The sequence below is a fragment of the Tachysurus fulvidraco genome, chromosome 3 (assembly GCF_022655615.1).
Source record: "Tachysurus fulvidraco isolate hzauxx_2018 chromosome 3, HZAU_PFXX_2.0, whole genome shotgun sequence".
Classification (NCBI taxonomy): domain Eukaryota; kingdom Metazoa; phylum Chordata; class Actinopteri; order Siluriformes; family Bagridae; genus Tachysurus; species Tachysurus fulvidraco.
The window spans coordinates 26,808,952-26,828,595 of record NC_062520.1 but is presented as its reverse complement, the minus strand read 5'-3'; the positions used below and the strand labels follow the sequence as shown (position 1 = coordinate 26,828,595).

Sequence of the window (19,644 nt, the reverse complement as noted above, 5' to 3'; positions counted from 1 at the left end):
ACTTTCTGTTGCACGTCAATGCAGGTTTTGCTGCCATCTAGTGGCCTTGCTGTCAAATATTAAATCAGTTTCTTATGTCATGGTACTGTATTTAATCTGCGCACACTGAATAAATTAATTTAGCTTTGACTGTGGTGTTTATTTAAAATCAATTTTTATTCTAATTTGTTATTATACGTTTCCAGTCCAGTATATGATTATCAATGCCTGACTAGCAGCTGACCTGTTTCCATTTCAGAAGTCATTTGGTTATTCAAAAAATGTTTAACCACATCTACTGGCGTATATTGGTGTGCGACTGTGGCCTTAATAAACTCGTAGCAAACTGGTGACAAACAAAAGCTAATGATTAACTTTGCATTTATTTCATATAAGTAGAAATGGCTTAGCAAAAATGCTCTGGATGACATTGTCTGCCAGATGGCATAAATGTATGAATATACATAAATGACTCTTAGGTTTCCATGCTTAGGCCTTAAAAAAAAGTCCTTCGTATTTATCTCTTATCTAAATACAAACTTTTCATTCACATTTGATGAATAGCTCATTTGCCACTCATTAAATTTACAGTCATTAAGGGAAATGTTTAAGGTATAAGCAGTTAAATTTCACGGGGCACGATAATTTTGTCTAAAGCATGGTGCACTCGAAATCAACATCAAAACTGCCTCTTTTAATGCCACCTACTCTAGCAGCCACACAAACTTTGACAACCCGAGACTCTCTATAGGTTTGGCCTGATTTCGCAAATGAAATCTGAATCATTTATGCTTTGAAAATAACTGCAAAACAAACAGCAGTGCTGGTAGACCTTCCTTGCAATGCTGCCTCACACCTTAGTGTTGAAGGATGCTTCTGTTATTCTATATGTGCTTATTAGCAATAGATGACATTAGTTTAATACACAGATAGTGGAAAACTGCTGCCCTGAGCATTTGTTCATTCGCTTTCCGTAACTGTTTTATTCTTGTCAGGGTTGCTTCGGATCCTGAGCCAAACCCCTGAACACCAGGCATGAGGCAGGAATACTTCAGTCCATCACAGCACACCAAGCATATGCACACCTAGGTGCAATTCATCATAGCAAATCCACATATTGGCTTGTTTTTAATAGGTAGGAGGAAATTGAAGAATTCAAAGGAAACCCAAATGGACACAAGAGGCACATACTATAGGAACTCCAGACAGAAAGTTCAGGATCCAACGTGGAACGTTGGCGCTGTAAAGCAGTAATATTAACCACTGCGCCACTGGGTCGCACCCTTAGAGCATTCAAACATTGTTAAATGTATTTACATTTACAGAAGTAAGCAAATGTCATTTACACAGTTTATATGTAGTCCTCACTATGACATCTAGTAAAGATCAGTGATCATGACTCGAATGTGCCTGTGCTGGTTTGTACTGTCAGTAGGTTCATAAAAACACAACCTGTCATGCAGCACTTGTCTACACTCTCCAAGGTAACTTCAAAACCTTCAATAACATAGCATAATAGTACGCAGATTGTATTAGTCTTTGAATAAAGGTTGTCCAATGTTGTTCTCACAGGAGTGTATATTGTGCCGTTACCCTTTAAAGCATATGCTCTTTGAGAAATAAACCTAAATAAATCTTGAATGTCATTTTGGTTTAATAAAGCCCAGATAATCACCCATACTGAGACACCCATACTGAGCCCCTCAATGTTCAAATTATATCTATTTCCATGTCTGGAACCATATCATTGAGATGTGGTTTATGTTGGTTCTGAAGTTATTTGAAATTAAATAATCTGGAAGGGTGCATAGTGACAATCTCCATGCTCACTCCACTAAGAGACAGATGATAGATGGAAAGATCATTTTTCATCCCAGAGAGAAATTCACATTCTTCATTAATCTCATCTTGGAACTATGATGGTAAAACTTCCATGATGGCCACTACGCTCCCGCTGTGTTCAGACACATGGACTAATCCGAAACAGACAGCTCATCAAAAAATGATCAAAGCTGAGGATCAACTGCTGCCTGTTTCCAGCTTCCAAGGGATTCAGACATCGACTGCACGAGCATGTTGTACAACATGCCTCACTTTATAATCACTTTAAGTAAGGGAGTTCCACTGTTTTTCATCTGGCAATGATCAAAATGTATTAAAAGTTATTTTATACATTCATTGTGGCAGAAGTGAAGGCAGAAATCTATTTTCAGCATTGGAGGACAGCTTCCCTAAAGCACAGAGCATAGTCACAAGCTGTTAAGTAGATGTACATGTGATCAAGTCAAACCAAGAAGCTTTTTTTTTTGCATGAGGTGAGAAGAAAAAAAGAAATTTCTATCATTTACGTAGGACTTTTCACACACAAACACACACACACACACACACACACACACACACACACACACACACACACACACACACACACACACACACACACACAAAGGTATCCAGGTGATTGTTACCCCCCCTAATGGTTAGGAAGGGTGAACAGAACTATACACTCAATATTGTGATTGCGATGTCACACCAGACCAGCTCAATTTAAGCTGAAAAGTCCTCCATGTACTACTGCCCTGTTTTGTTTTGTCTTGATTCACCCTGTGTGTATTGAAATCAACCGTCAGAGCATGAAGCCTTCATGTCTCAAAAATAATGGCTTACATACTTATCTTATTCTAGCATTCACCAACAGGAAGTACATCATCATTATGCTATTACTTTTTATTAATTCTCCTTGAATTCCGAAAACCTTGAGGCGTAATTGCATTTAATGAACAATATAATAAAAATTTTAATTAAAAAATGGTTGGTTCATGAAATGTTGAAATTTTTAGTTAAGATTTTGTTATATTCATTTGGAGGACACTTTAGATAAGTGTCTGCTGTGAGTCAAGTTCTCTCAGTCCGCTGGGCCTGATTAGACTTCCAGAAGACAGTAGTAGCTGCAGCTAGAAAACCTTGGACTCTCTTTACTGCAAGCCCAGTCCCATTGTCTCATTTTAAACAACTAGTAAAGAACTAGTTAATAAAGTTTGTGGATAACCCCAAGATGGTTGGTCTCAACCATTGTTTAAGAGCAGCTGGTGCAGATACTCGACACCCCAAAAGGTGTGCATTTCAGTTAGAACAGAAATATTGGACTATTACTATGTATAGTTCTGAAATGTTGCTCTTCTTTGTCTTAGTTTCTGGAATGAGACATATATCATTCAAAGCTTTATTCTGATTACTTTATGACCATTCACTTGTTTAGATCTCAACCTTTATACCCATCATTTGATAGACTATTAGACCTTTTCACATTTTGATATTCAATTCAATTCAATTCAGTTTATTTGTATAGGACTTTTAACAATTTCCCATTGTCTCAAAGCAACTTTACAGAAGTATGGAAACAGAAGAGAGGGGAAAAGAAATAAATATATAATAATAAGAAATAAGGATAAAAATAAATAAATGAATATATACAATTAAAGTTTAAAATTAATTTTAAAAAAGATAAACTTAAAATTTAGGATACTATATATCTATCCACCAGTGTTATAGCAAGCCGGAGTTGACGGCGTCAAGGAAAAACTCCCTGAGATGATATGTGGAAGAAACCTTAAGAGGAACCAGGCACAGAAAGGAACCCATCCTCATTTTGGTGACACTCTACAGTAAAAACTGTAAATGTAAATTATGTCCTTTCTACAACAGTTTATTATCTAAAATGCAGCTGCCAGAGTTCTTACCAGGACAAGAAAATATGATCATATAAACCCAATTTTATAATCTCTACACTGGCTACCTGTTAAGTTTAGAATTGATTACAAATTGCTGCTACTTACAGTACGTACAAGGCTCTTAATGGTTTAGCTCCCACTTATCTAACTAGTCGTTTAACACGTTACTATCCTTCACGCTCTCTGAGATCACAAAACTCAGGACTCCTGGTAGTTCCCAGAATATCTAAGTCTACTAAATAGAGCATTTTCTTATTTAGCTCCCAAACTTTGGAATAGTCTTCCTGATAGTGGTCGGGGCTCAGACACACTTTCCCAGTTTAAATGTAGATTAAAAACTTAATACATCCCATAATATTGTGCTCTAATACGTCAGACCAAATGGACATTATCATCTAGCGCTTTCTAATATTATGAACAACAGCTACTTTAATCCCTCTCCACTGCTTCTCTCTTTCTGCCCATCCCGAGGCATCCAGAAATTGTACCAGCTCCAATTGTCTTCCATGCGATGAAGATTTTGGACCTTCACTGAGATGAGGCTGACTCTGTGAGAATCCTGAGGCATCTAGAGATCTACCAGCTCCAATTAGACTCTGCAATACTATAGAGGAGATCTGAACTCCATGTGATCTTTTGCATCAATACAACATTTTTCAGACTGTATATTTATAATCACACCCTCCTGTGTCACCCATATGAGGATGAGGTTCCCCTTTGAGTCTGGTTCCTCTCAAGGTTTCTTCCTTTATCTTTTAAGGGAGTTTTTCTTTGCCACTGCTTTCTCATTGGGGATAAATACAAATACATTTAAATGTATCTAATATTAATTTTGTATTATGTTAATCTTTATATTATTCTTTATAACCTTTTGTTTTATGTTTGTTCTGTAAAGCTGCTTTGAGACAATGAGAATTGTACAAAGCGCTATACACATAAAATTGTATTGAATTGAATTGAATAATAGTGCAACCGAGAGCTCCTGAGGAACTAATGGGTCATCGTAAACTCTAAGTTCAGCACAGACCTGAATGCTGATAAAGACCAGACCATACAGCTGACTGACACAACATTGGTTCAAAAGAAGGCATGAAAGTCTCCGGGCGACTTCATGCATAATGATCCCGTGAAACATTGGCTGACCATGTAGATCAATCCCTGGTAAGGTGACCACCGAGCGACGAGACTCCAACCAGGGGTAGAAGATCAGAATTGATACTATTTAAAATATTAAACTTTCATCTGAGATGGATTCGGATTGTTTGTTTCTCAATAAATAGTACTTCCTGGTCTCACATAGCTCTATATTGACTATTACAATTAACTATTAAAATAGAGAATCATTATGAAATTCAACCGAACAAGGAAGTAAAATCTACTTCAGCTCTCTATTCCGTTTTTGGTACAGCATGAATGGTTTAGCTTCGGATACAAAGAGACAAACATAATAGATGAGGCTAAAGGATTTCAGATATCAGATATTATTGACCCCACTGCAAGCCCTCACTGCAAGCTGTTCTGAATAATAAATCATCTTTAAAAAGTGTGTCATAGGCAGGAGTACAAGGTAAACCTTGTTAATTAATATGACTAATCCTATTATTTCACTGTACTGAACTATATTGATTATCTAACTGCCAAATATCATTTCCTAAAGTTTTTCTCTAAAATAATATGTACAAAATAAGAAATACAACATTCCTGCAAGAACATGTCATGTGAACAGATCTTATCACATAAACATGATAAATGAGAATCTAATATGTCCTCAAACAGTCATGGTTCACTGGAACTGCTGTTTAAAGCATAGTAAATGGAAGTGAAAGTGTAGAAGAGTCAGGAGAACCAGAGTCAGATAAACAATTAGCTTGAAACATTGAAACAGCTTGATTAATCGCTATCAGTTTGTGTTTCTATGCTTTCTTTTTTTGCTTTAGAGATATCAGTGGCCTAAGAAATGAAGAGATCAATGCCGGTTTGCTTTGTGAATACACATGAAGGGTTGAGAAGCACGGAGAAAACATTTGCACAGGACCCAATGAAAAATGAATCAATTTTACCTGTAAAATTCATATACAGTATATATGACATATACAGTATAATTGTATGTACACATTTACAGATGTGAAATGTGCAGTTTAAATATACATATGAAATATACATATACAAATATAGACAATTGTATGTACAAATTTGCAAGTGTGAGAAATGTGCAATTGAGGTGTACAATATATACAATTTGTATGTACACATGTGCAATTGTGAAATGTGCGGTTGAAGTAACAGTAAACATATAGACAATACTGTATGTATGTATGTATGTATGTATGTATGTATGTATGTATGTATGTACAGATGTGCAAGTATGAAATGTGCAATTGAGGTATACATAGTACACATATTAGGTGTTGTGTGTTCCATGGTGTTAATTGTTCATCAGATGGATTGCTTGAGGGAAGAAACTGTTCCTATGTCTGGTCGTTCTGGAGCTCAGGGCTCTGTAGCATCGACCAGATGGCAACAGTTCAAAGAGTGAGTGTGCTGGATGTGAGGGGTCCAGAGTGATTGAATTTGCCCTTTTGCTCACTCTGGAGGAGGACAGGTCTTGGAGAGTGGGGAGAGTTGTGCCAATGATTTGTTCAGCAGTCCGGACTACCCTCTGTAGTCTCCTGAGTTCAGATTGGGTGGCTGAGCTGAACCAAACAGTCACTGAGGTGCAGAGGATAGATTCTATGATGGCAGTGTAAAACTGTTTCAGCAGATCCTGTGGCAGGTTGAACTTCTTCAGCTGACGAAGGAAGTACAACCTCTGCTGAGCCTTTTTTACAACGGAGTCAATGTGAATGTCCCACTTCAGGTCCTGGGAGATTGTGGTTCCCAGGAATCTGAATGACTCGACTGCTGTGACAATGCTGTCCATGATGGTTAGTGGGGGGAGAGCAGGGGGGTTTCTCCTGAAGTCCACTATCATCTCCACTGTCTTGAGCGTGTTCAGCTCCAGGTTGTTAAGGCTGCACCAGACAGCCAGCCGCTCAACCTCCAGTCTGTAAGCAGACTCGTCACCGTCCTGGATAAGGCCGATCAGTGGACCTTGACAGAGGGGTCATTAGAGGTGCAGTCATTCATATTGAGTGATTTGGTACAGTGACAACTAATAGGAGTGAAGACAACAGAGCACATGTGATTCATGCTAAATTACATATGATACGATGTATTTAAACACTGGTGAATTTTAGATAGAAACACCAAATCTCGCTCCAAATTGATATGAAGAAAGCTAAAATCTGTTACACAATGTGTGTGTTTGGCTGCTTCTCTGTTTGCTTTGTTCCTGTCTACACTGTAAACTATAGGCAATACAATTAATCATATACAGCCTATACTGTTTCATACCAGTGTTTATTAATCTTAGAAATAATTATGTGTGTGTGTGTGTGTGCGCGTGTGTGTGTAAGTGTGTGTGTAAGCACAACGCTTAACCGAGCACAAGACCAGCTTGAAAAAAGAAGAGAAAAAGCGTTGAATTAACACCTACAGTGTCGAAGGGTTTCTGCAAGTGTTCACTGATCCACCAGCAAGTCATGACAAACAGTAACCGACGCGCATTAACAGCTTTTCTTTCTGCCATTGTGCAGTTCCACTTTGCCAGACTGACACGTTTAGACTTGTTGTTTTCTCATGCAGTCTCATGCAAAGAATGCCCCACTTCTCTTTTTCTCTCCTCAGAAGTTTAAGTAAAAAGCAAAAGGACCGTTTCCCATGCAGTCTCTTAGCCTATTAAAGATTAAACCCCAGCTAAATAAAAATGTATGATCTATAAATATTAATACAAAAGCCTTTGTCACAGCGGAATCCAACTTTTAAATAATTAACCGTGTTTTTTCAAGTTGTGAATAACTACTGCTAGGAAGTTTATATTTTTATATTTTATATATATATTTTTAAGTTTGTATGATAACGCCATTCTTTCACTGAACTACGTGTACATTGCTACTGGATGCTTGAATTTAATTTGAGATCAATAAAGTATCTATCTATCTATCTATCTATCTATCTATCTATCTATCTATCTATCTATCTATCTATCTATCTATCTATCACACAGGTGAATCACATCTATCTATCTATATCTATCTATCTACACACACACACACACACACACACACACACACACACACACACACACACACACACACACACACACACACACACACACACACACACACACACACTCAGGTGAAACCTAAGCCAGGTCGTATCTCCATAGAGACAGGTGACGCAGTGGAAACCAGCGCGTGTTCAGTTTGAGCAAAATTAGCGCTCGAGCTGCACCCTTTAAGGAATTATAAGGATATTACAATTAAATATATGCACCATGTTTTGTTTTTGCTTCGATTTGATAGTTATTTCTTTGATCAAAGAAGCAGCGTGTAATTTAACCGAAGTTTACCATCACAGGTACAGTAGGCTATCCATGTAACGCCGATTGAATAACACGCAAAACATTGTGGCTCCGCCCCCAAGCCTTGATAAACAACCAGAGCAAACTTTCGCTTTAGAAGTTTATTGTCTAACACTGGAGAAGAAAGAAACGTTGAAGCGTCGCACAAAATGAAGTTCTCCGTTTTGTTCATCGCCGTGATGGTGGGGCTGGTGCGGGACAACACGGGTAAATATCTTAAACCTAATCAAATCATCTGACTCCATTCGGACGCTATTGACTTATTTATCGCTGTGAATTTTCTAGTATGTTCTTATTCAAATGAGGCGAAACCAAAACATTGTCTAGCCTCCTGGTTTCCCTGTCGAACGCTTATTAGTTAATAATTATTAATAATAGAAACAATAAACAAAACGCAGTGTTTTTTTTTTTATAAATAAATTATAATATCAATTTGGTGCTTAAAAAGAAAATGAAACTAAACATTCACGCGGCAAAAACATCAGGAATTTTCAAAAGAATCTTTAAACTATCGAAGTTAAACGGTTAATTTGGATGAACTTGGTTAATCTGACTAGTATTTGTTAAATTGAGGAACAATGTCTAGGCTTCTATTTCTGAAGAAAACAAAGCAAAATCAAAAATGGGAAGATAAAGTTGAAATGTCACCGAGTCATATGAGGGAAGTGTGTTTACAGTCTTCTGTACATTCTCATATCAATAACAAAAGGTCAGAAAGTACCTGGATTTCCCCCCACGCCTTACACAAGCCTATCAAACTGCGCCATAATTCTGCTACTACTTCTTCTCCTTCTGCTTCTTCTTCTTCCTGTTTTTTTGGTCATGTAGCTGAACAGGTTTGTTCACTTTTATTTCCCTAATTCTAGAGGGAAGCACTGAGGACGAACGTCATCACTCTAATAGCATAAAGGAAAAGCAAAACAGTAAACATCGGGGCAATAAATCACTACATTTGGCATTGTCATTGCACTTATAACACAGGAGTGGCTATTCGTTTAAATTTATGTATATAGGGCACTGTAAATTAGTGGTTATTAAGTTTGCCTCACACCTCCGGATTTGGCGGTTCGAATCAAACATCTGTGTGTGTGTGTGTGTGGAGTATCCTCTGCTACCTGTGCTTCAGTGGTCCCCCCCATGCTCTCTGATTTCTTCTCAGTCCAAAGACATGCATCAGAGGATGATTATTATCTTAAATTAGTCTGGTTTGTGTGTGCTGTGTTTATGATTGAGCCCTGTGATAGGTTGCCACCCTGTCCAGGATGTCCTGTGCCTTGAGTGTCCTAGGATAGACTCCAGGTTCTAGACTCTCTCTCTCTCTCTCTCTCTCTCTCTCTCTCTCTCTCTCTCTCTCTCTCTCACACGCTCTCTCTCTCTCTCTCTCTCTCTCTCTCTCTCTCTCTCTCTCTCGCTCTCTCTCTTTATATATACACAGTAGAAAGTTGGCCTACTTTTATCTTTCATACATCAGCACTACACTCTCACAACAGTAAGTCCACCATCTTGTATATCACATGACCTTATTTTCATAACGCGAATGCCACTGGCACCAGGAGAGAGAGAATGACTTTGCACAAAGTTCAGGAAGTTCCCTTGATTGTTCACATGGAAGGAACTGAGGCAGCTCCTTCAAACCTATCCCACCAGCCAAAAAAGTTCATAACAATGTGTCATTTATATTCTGACCACGCTACATTACTAAATACATTACACGTCCATAAAGATATAAAGTATTTTACTGTTTAGTTAGTTAATTTAGTTGCTGTGAATCTTCTTCTGTTAACTCTTTATTACTTGCAGCTTACTAACATAACTTTCCGGTCATATCGCTCCTTTCTGGGCCTGGAGGTATCTTTCAAATGAGATAATTATTACAGGCTTGGAAATGCTTGTGGTTTAAATAAGTAATTTATTACTTTGCAAGTTTGTAGTGTATAAAATTACATTACAGGAACACAAAGGGATATTTTAATATATCACTTGTCAAATGTTTTTGGTGTTTATTAATCAAGGTCTCTTGAATGTAAGATGGTTAAATTTAAATTAATTCAGCTGATTCAACTACTGAAGAGTAGTAAAAAATTTACAGTAGTAAATTAAATCTGTTCAAAAATAAGTACAAAAAGTTAAAAGCACAAATAAAGCAGGAATATTTCTTAATAGACTGTTGTTGAGATAACAGACATAAAGTCTAACTCGTTGGTTCTGTGCTAACAAACATGTCACTGTCTGTTAACTGAACAACATATTATATGCTTAATTTTTAATTTGTGTGTGTGTGTGTGTGTGTGTGTGTGTGTGTGTGTGTGTGTGTGTGTTTTGCAGCCTCTCTGTTCGTGCAAGGTCCTACTGAAAATGTCATGGAGGGAGATAGAGTAACTCTGGAATGTCTTGACACAGAAGCTGAGACCAACATGAGCTCAGTACACTTTGAGAAGCTATCACGGGTATGGATTATACGTTAGTGATTAAAAATGTCTCAATTATAATACACTTTATCATGCATATAGCTTTAAATACCAGGAAGCATGAAGCAGACTAAATGAATAGTATGCTGGTTTGCTTTATGTATCTGAACAGATGATTCGATTTGATATTTCCTTGACGGTCAGAGCCGGTCCGCTCGGGTGATTCATTATGGTGGTGCTCGGGCCTGAGTGTAAACCTAACTGAGCAAAAGGAGAAAAAGCAACAGATTTGGGTTTCGTTATTTAGGAAAGCTGTTCAAAAGAACGGCCTGAGCAAATGCCAGGGAGCCGTGTGCGTTAAAAGAGGCCACAGAGAACATTTATCACTTTGTTTAATTAACACATCAGAGCAATTGGTCTTGGGAGGATTCATGGCATCTGCCACGGCATAGAAACTGTTTTTGGTGGCTTTGAAACTCTAATGTTCATTAGTTCTACAGATCTGTGCTATGTAAAGCTGTCGAACAGATGAACCTTCTTGAAAGGTTTCTGCATTATGAAATGTGTGTGTCAAGGAACCATGTAGTCCACTTTTTCTTGTGACCTGTGTTATGTAGGTTCCATATGAATGCCTTTGCTCTTTTCCCTGCAGCACACGGAGATGTGGCACCGGCTGGATATGAGCGGGTACGGCTATTACTACCGCCGCTGTTTCTGGTATGATGCGGATGTGACAAGAGAAGATGGCCGTCTGCTTCTTACGTTAGCAAGAGTCCAGTCCTGGTCTGCTGGAATGTACCGCTGCATGCCGGACATCACCGACCTGGACAATTCATCAGTGCCTTTTAAGCTAACAGTGCACTGTGAGTGCTTTTAGCTTTAAAACCTGTCACACTTTAATAGTTAACTCTGGGTCATTATAAACTCTGGGGAAACAGATTCCGGGTTTGAGTGCAGTGCGAAAAGTTGTCCGAACGGGATGTTTTTATGTATTTATGGATAGGGATGTGCACACAGATGTGAATGCAAATAAGAGGTTGAAGTCATGTGACCACAATTAAACCAACAGTTTAGTCGTTCTATACACATCAGCCACGTGTGAAACTCGAACATCCTACGTTGTACATCAACATGACCTTTGACCTACATGAGTACAAGTGTTGAGTTTGATCCAATTTTTTTTTTTTAGCTGAATTTAATTAGAAATTTTTTTAACAATTTAATATTTCTGCCGATTGGCTTCTGCCTACTTACAGAAGTGCTTTGATGTCTCTTTATAATTATCAGTATCCTTCCACATTCTTCAGGAAAATAATAACCATCGTTTTACCCACAACCCGAATCAGGTTTGTCAAGTGTCTGGAGTTTAGCATGTAATTACAAAACACAAGCTGAGCTGAGGCTCTGATGTAAGATGCCTTGTGTGGCGAGTGCATCTCGTGTGGCTACAGTTGAAACGAAATTGCTTGTGAGAGCCGAGGCAGAGGGAAAATTATTGTTCTTTCAACATGACAGAACTGGGCTTGATATTGAGTGGGGGTTATGCTGTGTCTCCGAACAAGTCGATAATAGTGGCTTATCAGAAAATCGCAATGGGGTAGATGGAAAGATTAAAGAAACGGGCCAATACACACATATATGAAGAAAATACCCATTTCATGTAATATTATAGTGAGCCAAGACTTAAACCATAATTTATTCTTTCTATTGATCCGTCTCAGAGCTATAAGTCTGGGAAGAATCTCCCATAGTGCTTCAACATGGCATGATCTCATTATGTGCATCCCACATAGTTCTTGTGTAATTATCAGTTTAATATATAGGAGCTATGGCTGATAAATTTACTCATGTTTTCACTTTTTTCCAGTTCCTTCTATCTCGGTCTTGTCTGGCACATGACACATACCAGTCTTTGAAAAAAAGAAAAATAACTAGTATGCTTATATTTTGTTTCTGCAGAACACCGTGACATTTAGACTGAGCGCTCATGCAGTGTTGTAAGCCGGCTTCACGACAGATGAATTTTAGCCTGATTTTTCTGGATCACGCGTCAGTTTTTTGGTGGAGATTTTAAAAGCATACAGTATAATGAGACATGCACACTGCCAACCCATTTAGTCTTACTTTGACCAAAGGCATCTGAAAACAGTTGAAAGTTCTTGCATTGTGTAAAAAATGTTTTTATTTAAATCTCGTTGCGTCAGTGCTGCTATGACGTCTGACTAAAATGCACCGATAAGTGGGCGGCATAGAATTCCGTGAAAGTAACAATGAAAATGTAGAGCGTGAAACAAAACATGCTAACGGACACACACCTTCAGCTCAGTGAAGAATGTTCAGTGATGACATAAGCAGATTGTACATATATGATCCGAGAACAGACAACATTTGCTCACATGGTCTGTTGACCATGAATTTACAGATTGTTAAAACAGGCTTTAGAGGAAAATGCTAACTTCCCAATGCTTTATATGTAACAATCCAAATTTAGGCCTTAGGTCCTCCATGTTTATAACGACTCCTTTATAATTTTGGCTTCATCTTTTAATCCTCATCCTGTTTCCTCCACTGACCTCCTCAGTTTTGCGAGAGGTGTCGGTGAACAGAGCAGGCAGCAGCACGTTCTATCGCTATCTCGCCCCAGAGGATGAGCTGCGTGTACCACAAGGGGAGGATGTGGAGCTTGACTGCTCTAGCTCTGGCTCTGAGACTCCTACCTACACCTGGCTGAAAGAGGTACTAAACTTTTAGAAATCTTTATACCGTAATGATGATGAATATGTTTACTCTCTCTAAACACTGTAGCAATGAGTAAAAAGGGAGATGGTGTTTAGAAGTTATATATAAGCCTCCCGGAAACACATCGTCAGTAAGGGAATTGTAATGAAATACACCCCGAAGCCATGAAAACCCCTACTTCCCTCCAATAGAATTGTGATCCCCAGCATAAAAAATTGCACCCTGCTTTTCTTAATGGCCTTGTCATCTCCAGAGTAAATAATAATAGTGTGTAAATGGGACCCAGTGGTGCTCCTTTATTAAGATTTAAGAACTCTGCTGAAAGCCATCAGTGAACGGAGTACATTAGAAAAATCAATGAAGAAGACGACACTCCATGACAGCAGGTTTTCAGGGTGACGTACAGTAATCACCGATTCCCACGATGAGACTCGTTGTAGAATTCTTTTTTGATTGAAATGCGGACTTTTATGGGAATTTTATGGGAAAATTGTCACAGTGTCATTACTGTGTCAGTGATTGGAAAATGAGCTCCAGTCCTTGTATAACTGCAGATATCCTTAGTTTTAAGCAGGAAAAAAAGCAAACTGGAGGATGACCTTTTTATAGGTTTTTGTTAAGGAAGGAAAGAAGAACGGAAGGGAGTAAGGAAGGGAGGAAGATGCAGGCCATGGTTAAACGGCAGGATTAGCAGATGCAAGGCTGAAATAGTGAAAAAATTTCAAATTTATTTCACTTTGCTTGTAACACACATACGGTTGGGGGTTTGATTTCTGCCTCCACCGTGTAAGTTGATTTTGCATGTCCTTCCTGTGCCCTGGGGATTGTTTTAGGCAGATTGGCATCACTAAATTGTGTGTGCGCAATTGTGCCCTGCAATAGACTGGCATTTTGTCCAGGCCGTATCCTGCCTTGTGCCCCGAGGCTCCTGGAATAGGCTCCAGCGTCTCTCTGACCCAGTAGGATAAGGGGTGTAGAGATTGGATGGATGTTACTTTTTCCTCTGATATTACTCTATTTTTAACTGTTACACGTCAAAATAAATTGGTGTCTGTGTCCTTCTGCAGGGAGAGGACTGGATAATTCCCTCCAGTAAGATCAAACTGAAGAATGTGCATGAGGAGAACAGTGGGAAATACACCTGCACGGCTCAGCATCCAACTGTGAGCTCCCTCATCAAGAAACGGACAATCAAACTCACCGTCCTGCCAGGTCAGTCTTACCTACTGGAGGCACCGCAGGGCTGCTGATAAGGCTCAGTAACAAATAATAGAATTGGTCCGTGAGCTGAACTGATGTTCATGTTAATGGCTAGATGTTTAGATTTGAGTGTGTGATTAATTCTATGAAAACACGGTCACTGGATTACACCTGCAGTTCCGGGTTAGGTAAAGCTGTGGCCTTGGTAGAGAGATGTGCTTAAGGAGACTGAAAGAAGTAACAATGAAAGAAACAACAGAGAAAATAATGCATTTCGCTTTGTGCATCACAGAGGAATCCGCATGGTATGAGTCGACAACCGGACGCATTTATCTCATCATGAGTGCAGCATTGGCAGTTTTCTTGGTGATCATCATGGCCATGACGATCTTCTTGTGCCGCCGTACCAGACCAAACAAGAGCAAGGGACCGATGTAAGTATGGACTGAGATGCCATGTAGCTCTGCTAGCGTTAGCTTTCTTTAAGTGAATAATGATCTATAATTTGGGTAAATGCTTGTCACTCAATATCTATATTTCCTTGTATAGACTAAAAATAAAGGATCAATATACTGTATCATAGTGTTGAATGTGTTCAGGGTTAAGATTAAAATATACATTTTTTGTTTACACTAACTTTAAAAGCTGATTCTTGGGAATGGATAATTCCAGCATGAGACGTTAAATAGATGCACACATTAATGCATAAAAAAGGATCTGTATTGAAATGCATTTAAATCGTGATATTTCAAGGTAAAATGGAAGCACACTTTTCTTAAATTTTACTTTATGTAAATATTTGTAAATGTAACACAAACAGAGACAAATGATGGGAAAATCGGGGGAATTATTATTATTATTAAAAAATGATCGTTACACATATCGTTACACATAACCTGAGGATTAGCAACAGTTCAGATTGCAAAGCCGCCGAGGGACGATACGGTCGCATTAGGCTTGAGGACCGATGGTCCTGTTCCATTAGTAAAATGCCCTCATTCTCTAGTTTGTATTAAAGCCTGTGGGCTGCGATTGTCTTTTCCTCCTGCATGTTATTACTTGCAGTGTTATAAGAAAGACCAGCCCCATCTGCGCTTCCCTCACTTGTCTGCTTCGCACTCCTTTTAATCCATTATGCTATTTTTTTTAATAAACTGCTCTCTTCACTCTGTCTCTATTCCTTATCCTTATCTTTTTCTCTTTCCCAGCGATGACCAGTCTCAGACGAAACCTATCTACAAGAACAGCGTGGAATCTCTGAATTCCACCACTGGAGACAAACAGCCGCTGGTGTAATGTGTGAGATGGAGGGGGGGGGAGAGGTGGATGAGGACAGGGAGTGGTGAGGTTTAGGAGAGAAAGAGCCTGCCAGATTGGATAAGATATAGTTTGCTAGTGAAACACAGGCCGTGAATTGAATTGAAGACAGTAGGAAAAGGGTTTGTGGGATAGATCGACAGACATGATTGTTTCATGGTAATGGTTCCAATTCAGCAGGTTTGGCAGCAGTACTCCTCAACAAAAGGTGTGCAATTTTCTCTGTATTGATTTCACAACCCAACAAAATTGAGATTCACGCTTGTTGTCAAAGCCTATGCTGGTGTGAGCTTTAAATCTCTGAACTTTTTGAGATATAACCGCATGCGAACACTTTCCTGCTAGTCATTTTCTCCAGCCTCGAGTTGTAAACAAGTCTCTTATGCTGGCAGCATCTTTTTCTTAGACAATCATTCTGGCATACACAATATGATGGCGAAACTAGGTGAAGGGTTTATTACTGTGTTCTCCATCGACTGTACTTTTACTAAATGAAACTTATAAGTCTATATAAAAATATGATAGCACTTTAAATCTTTTGCACTATTTTTGATCATTTCTTTGTACTTTTCAAAGTTAATTCCATTAAAATCTTTAAAATGAATAAAATGGCTTTTTTTGTTACTGATTTTATTTGGATAAAGTCTCCTAAAACATTTCACCCTATTATCCAGAGATAACGTGTATAAATACTTATGAAGCTATCCGAAAATCCGAGTGAGCAAACGGGCATGCTGTCTGGCTGGGAAGAATGGCATGCTCTTTCTCACTGTCAGTCACAATGACACTAACCAATCGTGAGCATCTGTGAGGTGGTTTACCTGAAAGAGGGCAGACTGCACTTTCTGTGTCAGTTAAGCCGCCCTGTGATGCAGCATAGCAGCTGCAAAACTGCAAAGGAAAAGGACTTTGCAGCAGTGGAACTTTTATTTTGACTCATGTCTACGCTAATAAAAATCTATTATGCTGAAATATAACAGTAGCTGAAAATGTTGTCATCTGGGAAATTTCCAGACATTATAGAAAATATACAAATTAACCGAGGTGAAAAGAAAATGGTTTGAGATGAAAATACAGAAAAAAATGGTATCTACACTGTTTCCACGTGGAACACAGGGAAACTGCTGTGTTCTCGACTGTTAAAAAATCCTCTTCACACTCTCATGCAACTGTCATGACAAAAAAGCAGTAGTCTGGTGCCTCATTTTTCCAATTATTAATATATTTTTCCACATTTTATATTTCTTTAATTATAAAATAATGCCTTTTACCGAGATTTCATTACATTTATGTGGGTGCAGTAAAATCACAGTGCGTCACTGTTAATTACGATTTCTAAGATGTATGCTAACGAGCTTTCTTATGCAACCATATTGTATTGTGCAAATGCTCCTTCAAATGATTAATGAATTATAAATTCATTTCTATCCAGCTTGAGAAATGAAGCACACAGTATAGGAGAATGAGAAAGTCTGTTCATGATTCACAGAAATTCCATTACTACTGTAGCATAATTCCAGTATTTCCAGGATACCTTTTCATCCTCTACACCCCAGTCGCACTGCTGCTGTTCTAGTTTTGAGTCCTCCTTAGTGCTAACTAATAATGTCTTTTCACCAAGCCTCCAGAGAACCTTCCACAGTAATAATTTTAGAAAGAGCAGGTTTACCATCTTCATGAAGCATCAGCAAATCTTTTAAAAAAAATATATAATTCCCCTCTAAGGAGTACTAGATTATCTGACAGCGAGTGAAGACACTCCTGAGACTTAAGATTTAAAAACACCAAAGATGGAAAAGTCTCATCGTGCTGCACTCTCTGAGCACTTTATTAAGAACCCACTCATGCAGTTATCTAATCGTGTGACGGCAACATAATGCAAAACAAACAAAAAAAAAATGCACTTACAGGTCAACAGCTAGTGTTCACATCGAAGTGTGTTCTTATTGACCTAAACCGTGGCATTACATTTCTGTGAATGGAAATGAAAGAGATCAGAGGAAAATTATTGGCTCAAGTTGCCTTAAAGTCTGTAAAGTAACTCGGATAATAAATCCTGTCAAACAGAAAAGCATTTTAGCATGTCTAAAGCATTGAACCATGAGGTAGTTGGGCAGGTCAAGGGCTTCTACAACAGCAGAAGACCACATCAAGTTCCACTCCTACAGTGTACCAATTAAGAACAGGAATCTAAAACCAACAATGAGAGGCTCTTATTCATGTTCTTGGCTGAAAGGTGTGGAACCTGATGCTTCTTCTGCATCCACAACAGGGTTTGCTGTGTTCTGCATGCTGAAATTCTTTCCTGCTCACACTCGCAGAATGATTATTTGAGTTACTATATACTTAATATACTTAATTACACTATAATATATATCACTTAGGCCAGTCTGGCCACTATCCTCTGCTCTCTCTCGTATCAACAAGGGTTTCAGGCTGCACTCTCTCTCTACTCCATTCTGTATAAACTCTAAAAACTGTTGTATGTGGAAATCACAGGAAAACCAACAGTTTATGAAATACTAATACCAGCTCATCTGGCACCAACAATCATGCTCAGAGATCATTAATGAGAACATTATCCTCATTTTATGACGTGTACCTGTATCATTTTCTATCACTGTATCTGTATCACCTCTGCTACACGATCAGCCGATTACATAACTGCATGAACGTGCACTTGGACAGGTGTTGCTAATAAAGTGGGCACAGAGTGTTCGTGTATATTTAGCAAATGATTAGTGTAAGTTTTTCATTTTTTTTTAAACGCTTTTTGACTTTCAATGAAATGATATTTTCTCTGATGCTCGGATTCTGATGCTATATTCCAAAGCAAAGAAGGTCAAAAAGACCTTGATGTCGTGTGTGCTTGTGAAAAAATGGTTTGGTTGTAGGTAAGGCTAAAAATAAATAGGCTCTACTAGTGAAAGTCTTAATAGGCGAGAACTGTACTAGGTAAAATGGTCTCATTAAAAATTCCATAAAAGGCCTATTATCTAAGTGTGCTGCATGACTGGTACCAGATTTATTATACTCCATATCGTCTTCTACTTCTGGAACTGGCTATATAGCATCCATCCCTCCTCAACAACTTCAATCTGTATATAAGCTCCTATATAATGTTAACTGTAGTGAGGTGCTACACTTCATTAATGTCCATGCTATCATAACTGCTAATTTGATTACTACTCCCTACACCATTTTATGTTTGATTTTATTGCTGTGCGGCTGACCGGAGGCTGAAATTAATAATGCAGGAGCAACTGTTTTTTTTAAACACTGACTCTTCATTACAGAGAAATGCGCCACAGAGCGCGACTGTGAAAATGTTATTGAGTTAACTTTTCATGTCCTTTGTATCTCACCTTGCTAGTGCGTTTAGTTCTAAATGAGGTGATAGCGAGGTGTTCAATAGGACTATGCCCCAAATCACTACTATATACTACACGATTATCAGAATGGAGAACCACACTATACTTACCGACCATTTCATTACGAACAATTCTACACCTGCTCATTCATGCAATTTAATGGATCATGTGGCAGTAGACCAATGCAGAAAAAGTTTGTCTGAGCTTCAGTTGTTTATTTTGTAAGTGAGCCTGTGCCTGCTGTAGCATCGGATTCATCTTCTTGGCACACAGGAGTGGAATGTGTCGTGGCCTTCTGCTCTTGTAGCACAATTCATTTTCTACCGCTTATCCGAACTACCTCGGGTCACGGGGAGCCTGTTCCTATCTCAGGCGTCATCGGGCATCGAGGCAGGATACACTCTGGACGGAGTGCCAACCCATCACAGGGCACTCACACA

General features: G+C 38.6%; 1 protein-coding gene across 1 annotated transcript; it reads left to right on the top strand.

The window, feature by feature from the left end:
* The first annotated feature begins 8,217 nt into the window (after nucleotides 1-8,217).
* Nucleotides 8,218-16,437, top strand: si:ch211-79k12.1 (uncharacterized protein LOC568891 homolog). Its single transcript, XM_027153527.2, has 7 exons — nucleotides 8,218-8,376; nucleotides 10,495-10,616; nucleotides 11,230-11,440; nucleotides 13,159-13,313; nucleotides 14,384-14,528; nucleotides 14,809-14,950; nucleotides 15,725-16,437. The coding sequence occupies exons 1-7, from the start codon at nucleotides 8,319-8,321 to the stop codon at nucleotides 15,810-15,812; spliced, it is 921 nt and encodes a 306-aa protein (XP_027009328.1). The 5' UTR covers nucleotides 8,218-8,318; the 3' UTR covers nucleotides 15,813-16,437.
* The last annotated feature ends 3,207 nt before the right edge of the window (nucleotides 16,438-19,644 follow it).

Bases quoted from the DNA above. Each gene is read 5' to 3' on its own strand.
- si:ch211-79k12.1 (XM_027153527.2), top strand. From the start codon at position 8,319: ATGAAGTTCTCCGTTTTGTTCATCGCCGTGATGGTGGGGCTGGTGCGG. The intron at 14,529-14,808 runs GTCAGTCTTACC...TGTGCATCACAG, and splicing joins CAAACTCACCGTCCTGCCAG to AGGAATCCGCATGGTATGAG. The intron at 14,951-15,724 runs GTAAGTATGGAC...TCTCTTTCCCAG, and splicing joins AACAAGAGCAAGGGACCGAT to CGATGACCAGTCTCAGACGA.